This window comes from Ipomoea triloba, chromosome 7 (assembly GCF_003576645.1).
Source record: "Ipomoea triloba cultivar NCNSP0323 chromosome 7, ASM357664v1".
Classification (NCBI taxonomy): Eukaryota; Viridiplantae; Streptophyta; class Magnoliopsida; order Solanales; family Convolvulaceae; genus Ipomoea; species Ipomoea triloba.
The window spans coordinates 25,507,246-25,525,976 of record NC_044922.1 but is presented as its reverse complement, the minus strand read 5'-3'; the positions used below and the strand labels follow the sequence as shown (position 1 = coordinate 25,525,976).

At 32.2% G+C, this 18,731-nt stretch overlaps 1 protein-coding gene across 1 annotated transcript; it reads left to right on the top strand.

Moving 5' to 3' along the window:
- Positions 1-13,280: 13,280 nt before the first annotated feature.
- LOC116024472 (UDP-glucuronic acid decarboxylase 2) lies at positions 13,281-18,406 on the top strand. Its single transcript, XM_031265366.1, has 7 exons — positions 13,281-13,946; positions 14,048-14,195; positions 16,483-16,562; positions 17,043-17,126; positions 17,410-17,484; positions 17,575-17,667; positions 17,958-18,406. Exons 1-7 carry the CDS (start codon positions 13,341-13,343, stop codon positions 18,186-18,188), a joined length of 1,317 nt encoding a protein of 438 aa, XP_031121226.1. The 5' UTR covers positions 13,281-13,340; the 3' UTR covers positions 18,189-18,406.
- The last annotated feature ends 325 nt before the right edge of the window (positions 18,407-18,731 follow it).

Here is an 18,731-nt window from a genome sequence, read left to right as displayed (position 1 = left end):
TTTGTGAGAATACATTGCAAAAAGCTCATCATAGATGGCGGCGAAGGAAGCACCATTTAAAAATGGTAGATCTGATGAGGTAGCTGCTTCTATTGGCATGAAGTTTATTACGTCTGTCATCCATCATATGTGAAAAACTGCTGTAGTTTTGTTTGCTGTTGTTTGTAATAATGTTATATACGTAGTATCATTCTACTTTTTGGCATTCATTTCTATTATTTCAAACTGAGCCCCCCCCCCCCCCCCCCCCCCCCCCCCCCCCCCCCCCCCCCCCCCCCCCCCCCCCCCCCCCCCCCCCCCCCCCCCCCCCCCCCCCCCCCCCCCNATATATATATATATATATATATATAAAATTTTGGTTAAACGAAGTTTCAAACCGAATTAACCATTATATTAACCGGAATTTTAAAAACCTTTAGACATTAATCGAACTAAAAAATTTCGGTTGAAAAAGGGTTAATCGAATTTCAAAATTTATCGGAGTTTGCACACTCCTACTTTGGGATGCCCGGTCCATGGTAGACACAAGTACATAATAAGAGTTTTTTTTTTTTTTTTTTGGAATGGTACATAATAAGAGTTTATTATGCTCATTTGCAATTGTTATGTCATGGACCTGAGTTCACCTTGCAAGATGGACCTGAGTCAAAATATACAATTTATATACTGAATATTCACAATTTACAATTTAAATTTTGAACATTCAGTAGGTAAATTATGAATATTTAGCATATAAAATTATAAACATTTAATACGTAAATTGTGAATATTTAATATATAAAAATTATGAACATTCAATGTAAACTTGGGTCTACAAAATAATTTGCCACTCACTTGATTACAGGATACCCAATTCTTGACAAGTTTGGTAGAGAAAGTTACAGCTTTTAATTTGCCTGGCGTTCAGGGCAGTGCTTATCATGCTTTTTTTTTTTTATTTTTAAAGAATAAATTTCATACCTCTATGGCTCTATACACCATCTATGTGATGCAATGGGCCAAAACCATGATAAAAGAGATTAGAGTGCATTTGCAAGTTTCTTGTGGGGATCAAATGAGGGCAAGAATCAATATTGTAAAAGTCGCTATGCACCCAATTAAAATAAAAAAATAGATAATACAATCATTTTATGCACTGCCATTTTATATATTGACCTCCAAATTTATACATTGCCATTCTTCCCAAATACGGAGTATAAGGCTCATATTTGAACCCTAAAAACTATTATGCAAACGAAATTATAAAACTTGTAACAAAAATTTGAAAATGCTTTTTAAAAAATTAGAGGTTTAAATTTATTTGTTGTTCATTATTGGATTGGTTGGTTGACATCGAGAGGAGATTTGGCAATGCAAGTTTGGGCAAACTATTAGTACACATAACTGTGTCCCTGTGTGGACCAAGCTCTGTGGACCGCGATCCAAAACGACGTTGTTGAATTTTATAAGTTAAAAATTAGAATGATGTACATTATGTGTTAGACTACTGTAAATTATATGTTAGAATATGTACTTTATGTGTTAGAATAATGTATATTATGAGTTAGAATAATGAAACTTCTGGGATAAGATATTGTAAATTATATGTTCTACTATGTATTACTTTTTTGAAATCATACCATGTATTACTTTATTTCCTATAGATTGTCTATTAGAGTTTTACTATAAAATACTATATTTATATTATAAAATATTATATATAAGGGTTGCAATTATGTTATTTTAATATTTTATTTCTTGCAAATTATTTATTACAATTTTCCTATAAAGTATTGCATTTATGATATAAAGTATCATATATAAAGTTTAAAGTATTTATTATATTTTTAATTATGTTCTAATCGATTTTTATTAGTTCTGATCCTTCGTATGAATTGAAATTCGTGGGACGGTTTCACATGCGACCAATCTAAGTCTATGACATATCATATTATTAAAAAAATATTTAGTGCCCTTGAAACTTGGCGTATTTGGTTCGTCGTCTGACTTAAAGGTCAAGATTAGAGGCGATAGTGTTGAGTTCGAAAAGTGTCCAAGGATAATGAAAGACCTGAACAACAAAATTGGGATCACCTAAATATAAATTTTTATAATTAGCATTTTCGTTATTTAAATAATGGAGGAATGGTAAAATGGCAAATATAGTGAAAAAGCGACAAAACGTGGGAAATGGGAGTGTTGCGTAAGATGAAATCAAGTGCGACGCGCTACCGTCTAATGAAAGACTACAGTCCCAAACGTGGGACCCAACGCCACTTTTCCAATTTTCTAATCAGACGCTCGTTGTCCGCACTAAATCCTTGGAATCTGTTGGACTATCATTCACGCTAATATTCTTCTCTTTCTCCTGATTAATATGTTAGTTTATACCGATAATAATGAGGGATCTTTAACGAAAGTGCAATATGGATTTCTCTAAAATAAGTTTTGTTTTGTTTGGGAAGAAAGTTTTGTTTGGTCTTTAAAATATAAGAATGACCAAAATTAATTACTCAGACTTCAGAATAGTAGATAGATTCTTTATATTATTCAATTCAAATTCTTTAAAAAAAAATTGATTTGTATTTATACAGGTACATGATAAACTTATATCTCTTTCTATTGTAGAACAAATGTTACTTTAATTTCTTCCCACACTCCAATTTTTTAACTTAATGAGTAATTTTGAGAATCAATCTTTTATTCATTTATTATCAATTTTGAGTGTATAATATATTATATTCATCTTTTCTGTAGGGAAATAATATTACGAAAATATTAATTCAGAAAAATAAGCACAAGAAAATGAAAGGGTTATGGTTTAAGTTTGAGTCGTGTGATACTCATACTCTCCTTAAAATCTTATTTGCTGCATTCTTTACGTGCTATGAACGTTGTAGCCTAAGTTTCCCATGATAAAATGAACTTCTACTTAATGTTTGAGCACTAAAACAAGTAAGCACGATGAACTAGAACACATAATTTTTGGAGGGAGAAGAGCATGGTTTTTAATAGAAAAGGTTTTGAAATTGTGTATTCTAAATCTCATGCTCAAGTAAAGTATATATAGGAGAGGACGGTCAAATAGCATTAAATCAAGACATAAACACTGATTTAAAATCAGTTTTGTAACATTCAAAACAAACATGATTAATTTGGAATTGACACTTTCGTTACGACCATTAATTCTAAAAAGTACCCGAAAGGTGACACTGGGTTACATATGAAAACTGTAATCAATTTTTTTGGTCGAAATCGAAAAGATTTTACTTCTTAGTCAAACTCAGTTGACCAAAAAGTTGAGGTATGGTGCATGCAAACTCCACTCGTAAGGTTACGGTTTTTGAGATTTGATTGGTAAATAATCATTTAAAATGTCATTTTATGTTTTTTTTCATACACTCTCAACTAGGAGAATTCAATTCAACCGTGATCTAACTCAAATCGAAAATAGATCACAGTCAAAATTATATCTCAAAATAATTACTTAAAATATCAATTTATACTAATTTTTTTAACAAAAATGTTACATTAGAAAGTGATTAAATTAACTGGCTATGTATTATGTAACTAGTGCATTTAGTAGAGTAGTAAAGTGTAGTATTATTCTAAAATATAAGTAGATTAATTGTAGATTTAATTTATATAAAATATTTTAAAGTCAATGGCATAGGATTAATGATAAAATTAGTTAAGCGTGCTTGACAACCAATCTTTCTATGAAATAAAATTTATAATTTTTAGAAGTTATTAATAAATATGAAATAGTTAGAATGTAGGTGCATCTGCATCTGCATCTGCACGTTGACTTGTGAAGCTAGAAATATAATTGAGCTTTTGAATCACTCAAAGGATCCACCAAATTGCCTTTTGATTAAGAAACAACACGTGCCGTATTGTATCGATCCGAGAAGTTAAATCAACCAATTAATCCGTATAGTCAATGAATGGATTGCTGTTGAAGTTGAATATTTCATATTTCATATTTCATATTTTTTTTATTTGTACGCTAATCCCATCCGGCACATATACAAACATAATATATAGTCTACATTATATGTTTGGAGTAAATATTAATTAATCCGAAGTAAAAAGTTGTGGGTGGTAGATTAGTGCTGGTTGAGTGTGACTCAAATTAGCGTACATCAAGGATTTTGAAACATGATTTATCTCTTGAATTATTTTTTTTCTTAGTTGGTACCTCTGTGCCTCTCCTTGAAGGAATGTCAAGGATCTAACTCCAGTGGTGAGGTATTGAACAGATACTACATTGTAATAAAATTGATAATACTAAAAAAATTATAATTAGAAAAGGGTGCACAGAAGAGCCTCCCTCTATCACTTTGTCAAATATCTCTTTTTTAAAAAAAAACACACGTCAAAGTATTAATTAAGTACAATATATTTTATGGGACATAAAAAATATTAATATGTTTGTATTTGTTGGGGAAAACAATAATGACCCTTAAAGCTCAAAAGTCAATTGATAGCTCGGCCAACTCAGTCATGATATACAAGATCAAAGATAAGTGCTCACAATAGATTAAGAAGAAGATCAACTAACAAACTTAGGAGCCTAGATAGATCAACTCATATCTATTTTAACTGACATGATGATGTCACAAGCTGTTACAAGTTATCGGATTTCAGTATTTGTACAAAAATAACTATCTCTAGCCTATAAATCACTATAAATATCACTTGCCCATGCACCTAGAAAGGAAATTCACACTTTCAACTCAATATAATACTTGACATTTTGCTCTAGTAGCCTTGAGCTACACAGGGTCTTCTTCAATTCATTCGCGACCCATATCTATTTGCACACATTCATTGTCATGTTTAAACCTATAATTGTTGGATCACACTTGTGTGAGACCGTCTCACGGATCCTTATTTGTGAGACATGTCGGGTCGGGTTGAACCAACATGTAAATGTCATACTTATATGCTCAAATGTAATACTAATCAGAAATTTTGTCATTTAATTTATAAGGGAAAATGTAATACTTTTGAAAAAAATGTGTAGTAATAATTTTGCATTTTGATGTAAAAGTATTATATTTTCCATCAAAAGTATTACATTTTCCATAATAAGTAATGTTCCTCTTACTTATAATGAAAAATATAATACTTATAATACATTTAAATCGAAATGTAAAAGTATTACATTTACCATTATAAGTAACAAAAATTTTATTCCTGATTGGTATTACATTGAGCATATAAGTATGACATTTGTACGTATAAATATCACGTTTTCACATTAACCCGACCCAACTCGTCTCACGGTGAGACAGTCTCACACAAGTTTTTGCCATAATTGTTTATTGGGATTATAGCATTGATACAAACACTAACAGTATTGTTAATTTTTGGATCGGATCATTGGTCTAACACAACCATTTTAAGTACATGAGTATTCAATTCGCAAATTATGGAGGATATCTAAAGAACAATGCATATTGCTAATAACGTGTACGTAGATGAAAACAATTGAGCAATAATTACTTTAAGCAAAAATATTAATGTTGAAGCCACGTAAAGTCAGTGAAGTAGCATATTATATTTGTGGAGTGGCTACTGGTTCTTATACTTAACGGGTCATTGATGAGTTATCATGATTTATCCTTCAACAATTTTGTTGGGTCGAGATATGCATGCATGCCCTTGGAGCAAAGGGTTTCGCCTTATCGTGGACAAGTGTGAGCATTTCGAAGCCCTCACCAATGATATGTGAGCTCATATTTATACAAATTTAATGAGCATTTCCCTCTCCCGGATACAAAAGAAATATATTTGTTTTGTTTAATGTGTCATGCAATAAATTTTTCAATCAAGTTCAGAGGGCTCAATTGGATAAATTGATCCCAAGTCCAATCTGTATATATTATCCCAGTCTCGATCAATTAATAAATTTTGATTTTGATCTAGTTGTTTTAAAAGTTTATAGACAAATTTTATTGGGTCAAATCTAATATAATGAATCTTAGGATTATAATTCTAATTGGTATAGTATATCATATTAGGACATATATAGATGTTCATGCAATTGTTGCACATATGCATGGCAGAGACGTGAATATTATATATGTGAGTGCTCATGTGCTTTGTCAACCTAAAGGAAGAATCGAACTGCCATTTCTTGCCTTCAATCTTCACGCTCTTTTACAATAGTATGAATCAGATATTTTAACGGCCAAATCATTACATTTTGCAAAAAGAATGTTAAGTCCCTTTCTTTTCGGTTCAGACAATAATTTTGTAAAAAATAAAATTTAATATGAGGCTTGAATGAGTGATGTTCACCTAATTAGCGTGGCTGCTATCGGTTGGCAAAGAACTATTGCTTTTATACCAAAAGAAACACCTTTTTTTATTTTTTTTTTTATTATTATTTTTTTTGTGTACTCATCAGATTTTTTTTTTGTCGTGGGACACAATTAGTTAGGATGTATAAGTCTCTTCTACTCAACCACATCCCAGGTTGAATCACCTTTCATTAAAGCAAGAAGTTTGAATCTTTTCTAATAAAACACAAATATTATTTTCTCTTCTAAATTTACAATATTAATTTAATTCTTTAATTTATAAATTAGACAACCTTATTTTTGTGTTAAGAATTTTACTTAATAATTATATATTTAAAAAATCAATTAAGTAGTGTTACATAAATAAATATGTAAATATTTATTTGTATATTTTTTTTAAATAAAAAAGAAGTAATGTATGTAGCATCACTTTGGTGGTTAAAATCCTGTTCAGGGTGTCATTTTCAATTAAGGGAAGTGATAATTGTAATTTTATTCCTTTAATTATGCTCATTTTGTAGATATTATTACCTTAAATACACTGTCCAGTTTTTCCTTTAATTATTGTCAAAGTGGTAGTTTTAACCATGCTATTTACAAAATCAATCATATTCGATGAAAAACATTAGTTTACACATATTGTTAAGGGCAACCCAGTAATTTTAATATGTTTTCTCCCTTTCCCTCCAATAGATCACCTCTGATCTTATACATTAAACCCATGAAAATTACTAAAATTTCTTTTTCTAATTACTAAATTTGTAAACTTAACCTTAAATGATTGTATATCGTGATTGAAGATAAATTTAAGTTTTAAGTAAAGCAAAAATGATAAGCATGAAATTGATTAATTAGGCTATGAGAGATTGAATTGTATATTCAAATATGTTTAATACAACAGTTTTCGGAGAATATGATGAATTATGTAAGTAGCCTTGTTAAAATGACACATGCACGTTGAAGATAATTAAAGTACAAAATATATAGGATAATAATTCAATGATTAAGTCAATGCCCCACACCGGGATTCAAACTTGAGACCGCACAACTACAAAATTGATCATATAAACATCACTTTACACTACACATGTTTAAACAGTTGTAGTAGATTCTCAAAAATAAATTAAAAAATAGATCCAAAACTTTACGCGGCACCCGCAGAGTCTAGATGCCGCGTAAAGTGAAATAATAAAATATTATTTCACTTTACGCTGCACCTGGTCTCTGCAGGTGCCGCGTAAAGTCGACCAAAAATACGGCGAAAATATAAGCAAATTTAATAAACTAAAGTAAAAAAAAACCATTCGCATAAACGCACAAACGAACGAACGAATGACGTGATGTTTATATATATATTGAATATATATTGTGAATTTTTGAATTTTATTATTATTGTGAATGACAAAAATAATTAATAGTTAATAACCTTGAATTATGGTGACAAAAATAATTAATAGTTAATAATCTTGATAAAAATAATTTATCAAGTTATTTTGAATTTGTTGTTATTGTGCTATATTTATTTTGAATTTTAAAAAAAATTTTGAAAATAAATTGTTTGTTGTCAAACAATTTAAAATAATATTATTTCTAAGTATATTACATAAATTAGTATTAATTAACAAAATACTATTAATAATATTAATTTTGAGAGAGATAGAACTATTTGAATGTAAAATTTTACATTTATATATGATTAATTGTACAATATATTTTGTGAAATTAGTAGTTAGGTATGTACTTGATTAAATAGGTATTTAGAGACATTAATAATTTGATTATTAGTTAGGTATATATTTTGATAAATTAGAGACTTGATTATTAGTTAGGTATATATTTTTATGAATTAGGTACTTGATTAAATAGGTATTTAGAGATATTAATAATTTGATGAATTAGCTAGATTGAATTTGATGAGTTAAGTATTTTGATGAATTAGATTGATTTGGATTAGTTATATATAAACTATGTATTTTGATTATAAATTAGGTATCGTTTCTAAATGCATCCATAATCGAGTATCCATATCTGATCTTCATAGTATTATCAATTGACAAATATGGATCGGAGTTGGATGCATGAGAAACACATACACTACAGTCAAATATATACAAGGGGTTCAAGAGTTCATACAATATGCTGAAGAAAATAAAAGTAAAAAAGGCAGAGGATTTTATATCGTGCCCGTGTTGTGATTGTAAAAATTTGAGAAGATATCGTAATTATGACGTAGTGAAGGATCATTTGATACACCGTGGCTTTAAGAAATGGTACGATCGATGGATATGGCATGGTTAAAGCTTACCTCTTAGTACAAGTGTTAGTAAGAGTGAAGCTCATGTAGATAGTGAAACTCATGTAGAGAGTGAGACTCAAGCAAATAGTCAAACTCAGACAGATAACAAGGAGAATAATGAAACTCATGTTAGCAATGATGAGGATGATGAAACTAATGACCAAATAGATGAAATGATGCGTGATATGCAAGGAGATTTTAGTGAAATGCCTCTTGAATTCAAATGTTTGTTTGATAATGCTGAAAAACCTTTGTTCTCTGGGTGTACCAAATATACTAAGTTATCTGTTGTGCTTAAAGTATATAATTTAAAAGTAAAGAATGGATGGAGTGGTAAGAGTTTCACGGAATTATTAGAACTACTAAAAGACATGTTTCCTAGTGATAATGAACTTCCACATTCAACCTACTCAAAAACGGTGTATGTATTTGATCCTTTGAAATGTGAGCGCACCCTTGAAGTCAAACCTAATGTGAATATGTAAGTAAAAACTTTATTATTAATATATTTATATCAAATGTTATTATGTTATTTATAAATTGATATAAGTGTTTATTATATTACTAATATAGGGCATTTCGATCCGTTCTAACAAATGGACGAGGTCTTAGAAGTATGACTTGGAAGGAAAGAAAGATATAAAGTTAAAATTAAAGTTTTAGTACATATGATACTATCCTTGGTTTTTTTTTTAATGGTTTTAATATGCTATTAACATGAACTAATATATATCTATATTTTGTAGTGTCCACAGCAACCCGGAAGTTTTGAATGTGGATACTATACAATGCGATACATATATGATATCGTTACCAAGTGTTCAATGGTTGATCGTTTAGATACGGTAAGAATTTTAAATAGAGCTATATATATGTATAGTTAAACTATAATTTATAAATTAATATGTTGACTAATTTGATTAATTAATTTGTTTTGTATGCATTGGAAGAAACCACCTACTCTATGAACGAAGTAGAAGAAGTTCGAGAGTTGTGGGCAAAATATTTTCTAGAAGAGTGCGTTTAAACTTTATTTCGTTTTATAAACATGATTATCTCTATTGTTATTAATTGATATAAGTATATTGTGATGCATGTTGTGTTTATATTAATTGTGAAGTATATTGTGATGATGTTTAATTTGTGTTGGGTATGGTTTGAAATAGTTGTGTTGGTTTAAAATTAGTTATATGTGTTTGTTTGAAAATTGTTATTTGTGTTGGTTAATTTGAAATTAGTCATTTGTGTTGGTTTGAATATATGATTGTGAATAGATAGATATAGGTTTAATTTGTTGTTATTAGTTTTATAAATTTTGATGTTGATGAGTAGGTGGATTTGGAAAATTCTGTAAAGCTGCGCAAGTTTTAAATACAAAAAATTAGATAATTTGTAATTTTAAATTAAATATTTAAAAAAAATTACGTGGCACCTACAAATAAAAAATAAAAATAAAAATAAAAAAACTTTCCGCGGCACCTACTACGCTATAGGTGTCGCGGAAAGTCAAAAAAATAATATTATTATAATACTTTTTGCGGCACCTGCTCCGCTACAGGTGCCGCGAAAAGTGTAATTAAAAAATAAGGAAAGAAAATCATATGTTTCTCGCGGCACCTGGTGTCGTGAAAAGCCTACCCTTTCAGCGGTAGTACCATAGGCTACACCTGTAGAAGTGTAGCGAAAACACTTTTACAGGTGTAGCATATGGCTTTTATTGTACTAGTGCCTCTCATTTGAGAAGTTACCGCTATTCTGTTCAAACACAAGGCCTTTAGCGTGTACAATGTGACATAATTAAAAGACAAATTGTCATTTAATTTCTCCTAGATAAATTTTTTATTTGATAGATAATCGATCACAATGTCATATCGTGTAAAATTTTTAGTACTGAAAATAACTTTATCATTATATATATATATATATATATATATATATATATATATATATATATATATATATATTCAAATGTGCCCGCACCTTTCCGTGCGACCGATGCGGGATACACCACTATGTATACGAATATATACCACTTAATGTTAGAAAATGCACTACAATGAAAATACATAAAAACACCAAAAAAACACCACACACCCAAAATAATGCACAATAATTTCCCTTCCCCTAATGGTGCATTTTCTAACACTGTGTGGTGTATATTTACATAGCTAGTGGTGTGTTTTTTGGTGATGCGTACCTAACGGTGCATATTTGTGTGGTGCATTTTCTAACATTGAGTGGTGTAAATCTGTATATATAGTAGTGCGGTTGCACCCCACACGTTAAGGCACGGTCACGCCTGATTATGACTATATACATATATATACATATATATATATATATATATATATATATATATATATATATATATATATATATATATATATATATATATATATATAAGTCTANCCGCCACTCTGCGGAAAATTATGGCAATTATGTTATGCACCCGGGTCCACTTTGCAAGGTGGACCCAAGTCCATGTTCACAATTTTAAAACTCTATGATCACAATTTTAAATCTTAATATACAAAATTACATTACTCATTATTCACAATTTTTTAACTCTATATTCACAATTTTGTTATGTAGATTCAAAAATTGTGTTATACTATTGAATATAGAGTTATGAAATTGTGAATACAGAGTTATGAAATTGTGAACATAGAGTTCTGTAATTGTGAATATAGAGTTCAAAAATTATGTATATATGGTTTAAAAATTGTGAACATAGAGTTCAAAAATTATGAACATAGAATTTTAAAATTGTGAACATGGACTTGGGTCCACATTGCAAGGTGGATCCGGGTCCATGACATAACAACTGACACTCCACACTGACATCTCAATTGGTTCTGAGTTGTAGATTGTGGGTAAGGATACATGATGGAGCCCGGCTTAACAGTCACAATATGAGGCTTATATCCAATATGGCGATTCCTTGTAGGCAACATGTACGGGTCTTCTCACCTAATGATCGTTGAGTCTCTACCTTTATGAGCAAAAATATATAGTTTATTAGTCTTTATTTGCAATATATTTAATGGTTTATAAATATACAAATGATTGTAATTATAGTATGCATTTATTGCATTAAAACTATAATTTCACAGTTACATTTTTGGAACAAAAAGTGGATCCAGAATAATAATAATAATAATAATAATAATAATAATAATAATAATAATTATTATTATTATTATTATTATTATTATTATTATTATTATAAGGGTGGTACACTTAATTATTTCAATTTTAAAATACCTCATGCTTTTTCTAAGCCATATATTAGCTTCACATCTTCCACGCTCCGGACACCAATGTTCGCCCTTGCAATTCCCGTTGATATTTTCTCACACCAAAATAGCTATCTATTGTTAACATATACTCTTATTTTAATTTACCCAACACTTTTTTTAAAATCAGCTAATATTATATCCAACCAAATAACCTAATCAACTATTAGCTAACTTTGGCTAAAAAAAAAAAAAAAAAAAAAAAAAAAAAAAACTAGCTAACTTAATAAGCTATATGTTAGTTTTACGGTCGCAAGGTAGCCAGACGGCAGACCAACACTTCTGTAAAACAAAGGAAATAATGAAGTAAAATAGTGAAAATAGTAAGGCAGAGTAATTATTCTTGTATTCACAATCGGAACCCTTTGCAATGTGACCCTAAAGAGTATTTATATAAGAATAATGCCCCTTTGAAAGGAAAGCAAGAAAATCTTAACAAATTTGAATTTAGGAAGGTTGCCTAAACTACCAAACCGCCATAAACATTGTCTAAAATAGATTAGGAAAGTATTCTGCCAAATTTGGACAAGATCCTCAGCGAATCATGCTATGCCGCCTTTGAGTGCCGCATCTAGTCGGGCACCGTGACCAGACTGCCTACGTCACGCGAGCTGGTGAGCAATCGAACCCGACCCATCCTCTGGCAAAAGTGGTCGGTTGATGGGCTCCAGGCTGGGTACCCTACTTGGGGTTATCCATCACTATAAGCTAACTGTCATTTGCCAAACACCCCTACTAATTATGTGATCTAAATATGTGATAAGAACAATTCTTGCTTACAAAAAGTGAAATCCCTTACTCCAAGAGCCCCTACACTCTAGCTTGACATGATGGTGGAGAGTAAATTACGGTGACTCAACAGTCTCTTAAATGGTAAGACTAGTGGCTAGTCACCACAAGGAACTTATGTGTAACTCTCATACTACGATTGTCAAGTCTCGATCTTGTGTCTTTCACCCATATTCCATCACATGAGTTTTCCATGTGGGCAAGTGATAAGAACAATTATGCCAATGAATATTAATGAGAGAGAAAAAAATTAATATTCATTTTGATGTGGTATTCAGGGATGCGTAATATTATCGCCCCTTACATAAATCATTTCTTATTAATCACTTCATAATTATTGCATAGATTTGTGAGATCAGCCAAATCACGGGTAACCAATAATTTTTTTTTAAAAAAAAAGTTAATCAATATTACATCAAACGTGATTTTGGTTGGGGAGAATAACATTTTTCATTTTTAGAAACGAGGAAGTACTCTTTAACTTGCCATAGCTTAACATAAGTTGTGACAGTAATAGCTTTTTTTTTTTACGGTGTCTTTTTACTTTCTTTGTATAGTCCCCAAAGTAGTATTTTTTGAAATCTATATCTATATATAGAGTAGTGATAGTGGTGGTATAGAAGCGAAGACCCCCCAAAGACAAGGCAAGATTTGTAGAGAAACTAAGGAATGGGTTCCGAGTTGATATACAGAGGACAGGAATCACATCCCGTGACAGACGCATATACTCCCAAGCCTCCCAAGCCATGGCTCGCCGCGATTCGCCCCATTCGCTATATGCTCCGCGAGCAGCGCTTGGTTTTCCTCTTCGCCGGCATTGCCGTCGCCACGCTCTTCTTCGCCCTCCTCCCCTCCTCAAAAACCGCCCGCGTGTACGACGCGCTTTCCGACGACTCGTACTCGCTAGCGGACCCCGCTCGCCCGCACCGCCTGGTGTACCACAGCCAGGACGCGATCGGGGCGTTCAATTCCGGCGGGAAGATCCCGCTAGGGCTGAAACCGAAGAAGGGGCTGAGGATCGTGGTTACGGGCGGCGCCGGCTTCGTAGGGAGCCATCTCGTGGACCGTTTGATTGCTAGAGGGGACAGCGTGATCGTCGTCGATAACTTCTTCACCGGGCGGAAGGAGAACGTTATGCACCATTTCGGGAACCCGCGGTTCGAGCTCATCCGACACGACGTCGTTGAGCCGCTGTTGCTCGAGGTCGATCAGATCTACCATCTCGCCTGCCCTGCTTCCCCTGTTCACTACAAGCATAATCCCGTCAAGACTATTATATCCTTCCATTTTACTTCACATTTTTTATTTTTCTGATCCTTAAATAATTTTTCTGCAAAATTGAATTGGATTATTTGGGAACCTTGATTTGGATTCACAAGACGAATGTGGTGGGGACTCTGAACATGCTGGGATTGGCCAAGCGGGTGGGTGCGCGGTTCTTGCTAACCAGCACCAGCGAGGTTTACGGCGATCCTTTGGAGCATCCCCAGAAGGAGACGTATTGGGGCAACGTTAATCCGATCGGTGAGTGAGTCTTCTCCTTACGTTTTTCCGGCCGTGGTTTGTCGTGAAACCGTCTTGCCCCGCCGAGGGGTGGTTGACGGTGCACGTTAGCTAGCCTCTAGTCCTGGCCTAGTTAACTCTTTTTTCAAAAGCCGCCCTCGTATTTTTCTCGGTTTCCATTTCTTCTTATTCTCTAGAATAATATTTTTGGAATTTTTTTGCTAAATGAACTAGTCCGTAAAATTTTATCCTTCACTATTATACATGAATGGATTTGTATCATATTTGATCATATCGTTTAATTTTTTGACCAACTATTGCCAGAAGTATTCCTTTCAGAATGAGCAATGCATTTGCTTATTCCAGAAGGAGCACTACATTTGATTCTTCTTGAAAGAGCACTGCATTTGTTTCTCTCGGAAGAAGCACTTCTGGCAATAGTTTTGTCGGGTAATTGAATGAGAGGACCAAATGTGATACAAATTACATAGTTATGAACCTAATTAAAAAAAATTAATAGTTAAGGGACCAAAAGTAAAAGATAAAAACTTGTGAGAGAACGTCTCATAAATTCTTGTTGGTCACATGGATCCTTGTTTGTGAGAAATCGTGAGACGGGTCGAGTCAGGATGAAATGTAATACTTATAATAACAAATGTAAATATTAAATCAAAAATAAAATGTTTATTACTTATATGAGAAAATGTAATACTTTTATACGTATAAGAAAAATTATTTTTTCTTATGCACGATGAGCAAAAAATAGGTGCCCAATATTAATATTTTATATTAAAAATTTAAATTTATTTAGATTTTAAATATTTAAATTATTGTAAATAATAATAATAATGCAAAATATTTTTATAAATTTTATATTTATATTTTAGACAATAACTAACACATAACTCCAATATATAATGTGTATATATTATTATTATTGAAGAAAATAAGAAAATATATAGTGGATGCATGTGCATATTAACAATAGTGGAAAAGATAACGGAAGTTATAACGGTAGGGATATGTTTGTCTAATATATTCTAAAGTACAACTTTTATACCATAATGTACAACAAAACTTAACGGAAAAAACGGACATAAATGAAGGGTATAACTTTCATTCACACTTATTATGTTTTTAGATTAGATTAGATATAATATTTTTGATGAAAAAAGTAATATTTTTACATCAAAATATAAAAGTATTACATTTGTCATAAAAAATATTACGTTTTTCTTTATAAGTAACAAACATTTTATTCTTGATTTTGTATTACATTTGTTAGTATAAGTATTGCATTTGTATATTGACTCGATCATCCGACCCGTCTTACAGATAAGAATCCTTGAGACGATTTCACAACAATGTGACCCAAAATGAAATTGATTCTATATCACATACCTAATTGAGTAATGCTACACACTTTTCTTAATTTTTATTTTCTAATTTTTTTTCCTCTTATATGATACTAATTTATTAGATTTTTTTAGTATTAATATATGTACCCAGGCCTGTAAATGAGCCGAGCGGCTCGCGAGCGGTTCGCAAGCCGCTCGTTCAAAGTCGAGCTCGAGCGGCTCGTTTAACAATCGAGCCGAGCTCGAGCTCTAATGTTTTAGGGTCGTAGATCGACGAGCCGCTCACGAGCCATATATATATATATATATATATATATATATGTTTATATATATATAAACTTATAAAATTGAAACAGGTGAAAAGAGTCTAATTTCCAGCTCGAGCGGCTTGATAATTGCCAAGCTCGAGCTCAATCAAGCTCGAGTCATTCCAGGCTCGAGCTCGAGTCATTCCAGGCTCGAGCTCTGCTCGGCTTGTTTGTACCCTTATATGTACCAAATGAATATAAGTTAGGTTATATAGGAAAAAGAAGAACAATTTTTCTTCTTAATTGGGCGGGTGTACTTGTTGTACATTTTGATTTATTAATTTCATTTAATGAGAATTGGACTGGGATACTATAAGTACATTGTCCATGCCAAGTGTCACACTCTTTTTGCTTGAAATTTCTTTAATTTCTCTATGGACCAACCTTTCTCTCACTTTCATTCAAAGTCTTCTTTTGCCCTTTCGTTTTTCTTGGACCGCACACATAAATTTTACAATACCGTAGACCCTAGTATTTTATTTTTCTATAGTACTGCTTATATTTTTATTTTTATATTATTCTTTACTTAACTTGACATATTTTAATTTATTTTTAAAAATAAATTATAATATTTATTTATTTATTTTCCTTAATTTCTACTAATCAAAGAATGACAGTAGTGTGGGAAATGGTTGCATACAGGTGTTCGAAGCTGCTACGATGAGGGGAAACGTACGGCGGAAACTTTGACCATGGACTACCACAGAGGTGCCGGCGTTGAGGTTAGTTACTATATATTGTCTCCGTTCCAAAATGGTTGTCTGGTTCGTTTAACGAGGTTTGACTGAAGGAATTTTTAATCTAATTTTTCATAATATTAAGTTTAACATTAATATATAAAATTTATGTATTTAGAAACTACATTAAAAGTACTATTAAAAACAAAAAATTAAATTTAAAAATAATAAAAAATTACTAAAGAAAATAAGCAAAAAGAAAGAGTTGGTTTGACCAATGAATAGTAAATAGGACAGGTAAAATGGGACGGAGGGAGTATATGTTACGCTGCTAACTACCACGATGCCGTCCTATATCTGGACTATAATGCACATGAATCAAATTAAATTAAAAACTGAATTCATTAGTTAGTTTAATCATAGTTTTGTAAAATTATATGTTCTCTCTTAATTTTTTTATTTTTTTTAATGTGATATTCTTAACAGTTTAATGATATTAAAAAAAATTGTGTTGGTGGCATGTAGGTGAGGATTGCCAGAATATTCAACACCTATGGCCCGCGAATGTGCATTGATGACGGCCGTGTTGTTAGCAACTTCGTTGCTCAGGTAAACATTATATTGTTGCCTTTTGGGATGAAGAGATAAACTCGCAGTCACTATTTGAGGGTATGAACTATGTAAATCTTGCTTTATGATCATAACTGGCAAAGGAAATCAGTTTAGTTTATCCATAACTGAAAGGCTCAAATTAAGATGGTTGAGATTCAAATTCGTGAGCTTGTGATTACAAGTTTGTATCCTTAGCCATCTAACCCCTGCCCAGCCAGATCGAGTTGTGTCAGCAATGGATGCCAGCCAGATAACTGAGGATTTTTTGCAACTGTTGCAGGCCTTAAGAAAGGAACCTTTGACAGTTTATGGTGATGGAAAGCAGACAAGAAGTTTCCAATTTGTGTCTGATCTGGTGAGGAGCTGAGGCACTCTCTTTGCCTATTCTAATTTCAATTAATACTATTGTTCCAAGCTAGCAAACCTCATCTCATTTATTTATAAGGTGGAGGGCTTGATTCGGTTGATGGAAGGAGAGCATGTTGGACCTTTTAACCTTGGAAACCCCGGAGAATTCACAATGCTTGAACTTGCCAAGGTAAGAGGAGGATGCACGTACTTATGTGTAATATTTTTTTTTGTCAAGCCACGAGGTGTATGCCCTAAGTGTAGTGGTACCAATTCAGACTAATCCATATTCACACCGGGCCGGTCCAAGTAAAGGGCAAAATGCTAGTCAGATTGATTTTTCCATAGACGAGGGAGTTCAAACTCTCGACCTTTCTTAAGGGACAAGAGTACACAAGCTACTCACGTCAACCAAGCTTATTATGTGCAATATAGATTGATAGAAAAGTGATATATATATATTTGTTTTGGGTGGTGCAGGTGGTCCAAGAAACCATTGATCCAAATGCACAGATAGAGTTCAGGCCAAACACAGAGGATGACCCTCACAAGAGGAAGCCAGACATTTCAAAGGCAAAAGAATTGCTGGGTTGGGAGCCCAAAGTGGCTCTCAAGAAGGGTCTGCCGAAGATGGTTAAAGACTTCAGGCAACGCATATTTGGAGACCATAAAGAGGATGGTTCCTCTTCCTCCGTCCTCTCCAAGGAGTAATTATATATCACATTTCACTAAGTGGATGGGCGGGCGGGGGAAAAGAAGCACAATTATATTGATTGGTGATACCACCGTACCATAATATTTTTGTGTCTTAGACTAATGCAATTTCAATGCTTTCTATAGACTGCAAGGATGTTAATTTCTTTCCTTTAATATACTCACTTCATATACATTGGCTTAATTAAAATCTAAATGAGTTTTTCTGAGATAAATATCATTCTTCAATTCAGTCATATTTTATATATGTACGAAAATAGGTTGAGTCAAGCTGAGTTCTAGAAAATTAGGCATGTGCCTGTATGTAGGTTTTTTTGTTATGCTCAAACTTGAGCCTACAATTGGTATGGTCTGGCTTGAAGCCCTTTTTAAAAGTATGTTTAACATGTAGGCCATTAAAAAAACTTCAAAATTCTGCTTTGATCCCATATAAAGCCTACATGTTAAGTATTTTTAAGAACTTTAATAACTATTTCTAAATAATTTAATCATTGCCAAACACCTTGTGGTTTAGTGGCACCCGGTGTCCCGGTTTATATT

Coding starts and splice junctions, on each gene's coding strand:
- LOC116024472 (XM_031265366.1), top strand. CDS start 13,341: ATGGGTTCCGAGTTGATATACAGAGGACAGGAATCACATCCCGTGACA. Junction 14,196..16,482: donor GGGCAACGTTAATCCGATCG/GTGAGTGAGTCT, acceptor GGTTGCATACAG/GTGTTCGAAGCTGCTACGAT. Junction 16,563..17,042: donor ACAGAGGTGCCGGCGTTGAG/GTTAGTTACTAT, acceptor GGTGGCATGTAG/GTGAGGATTGCCAGAATATT.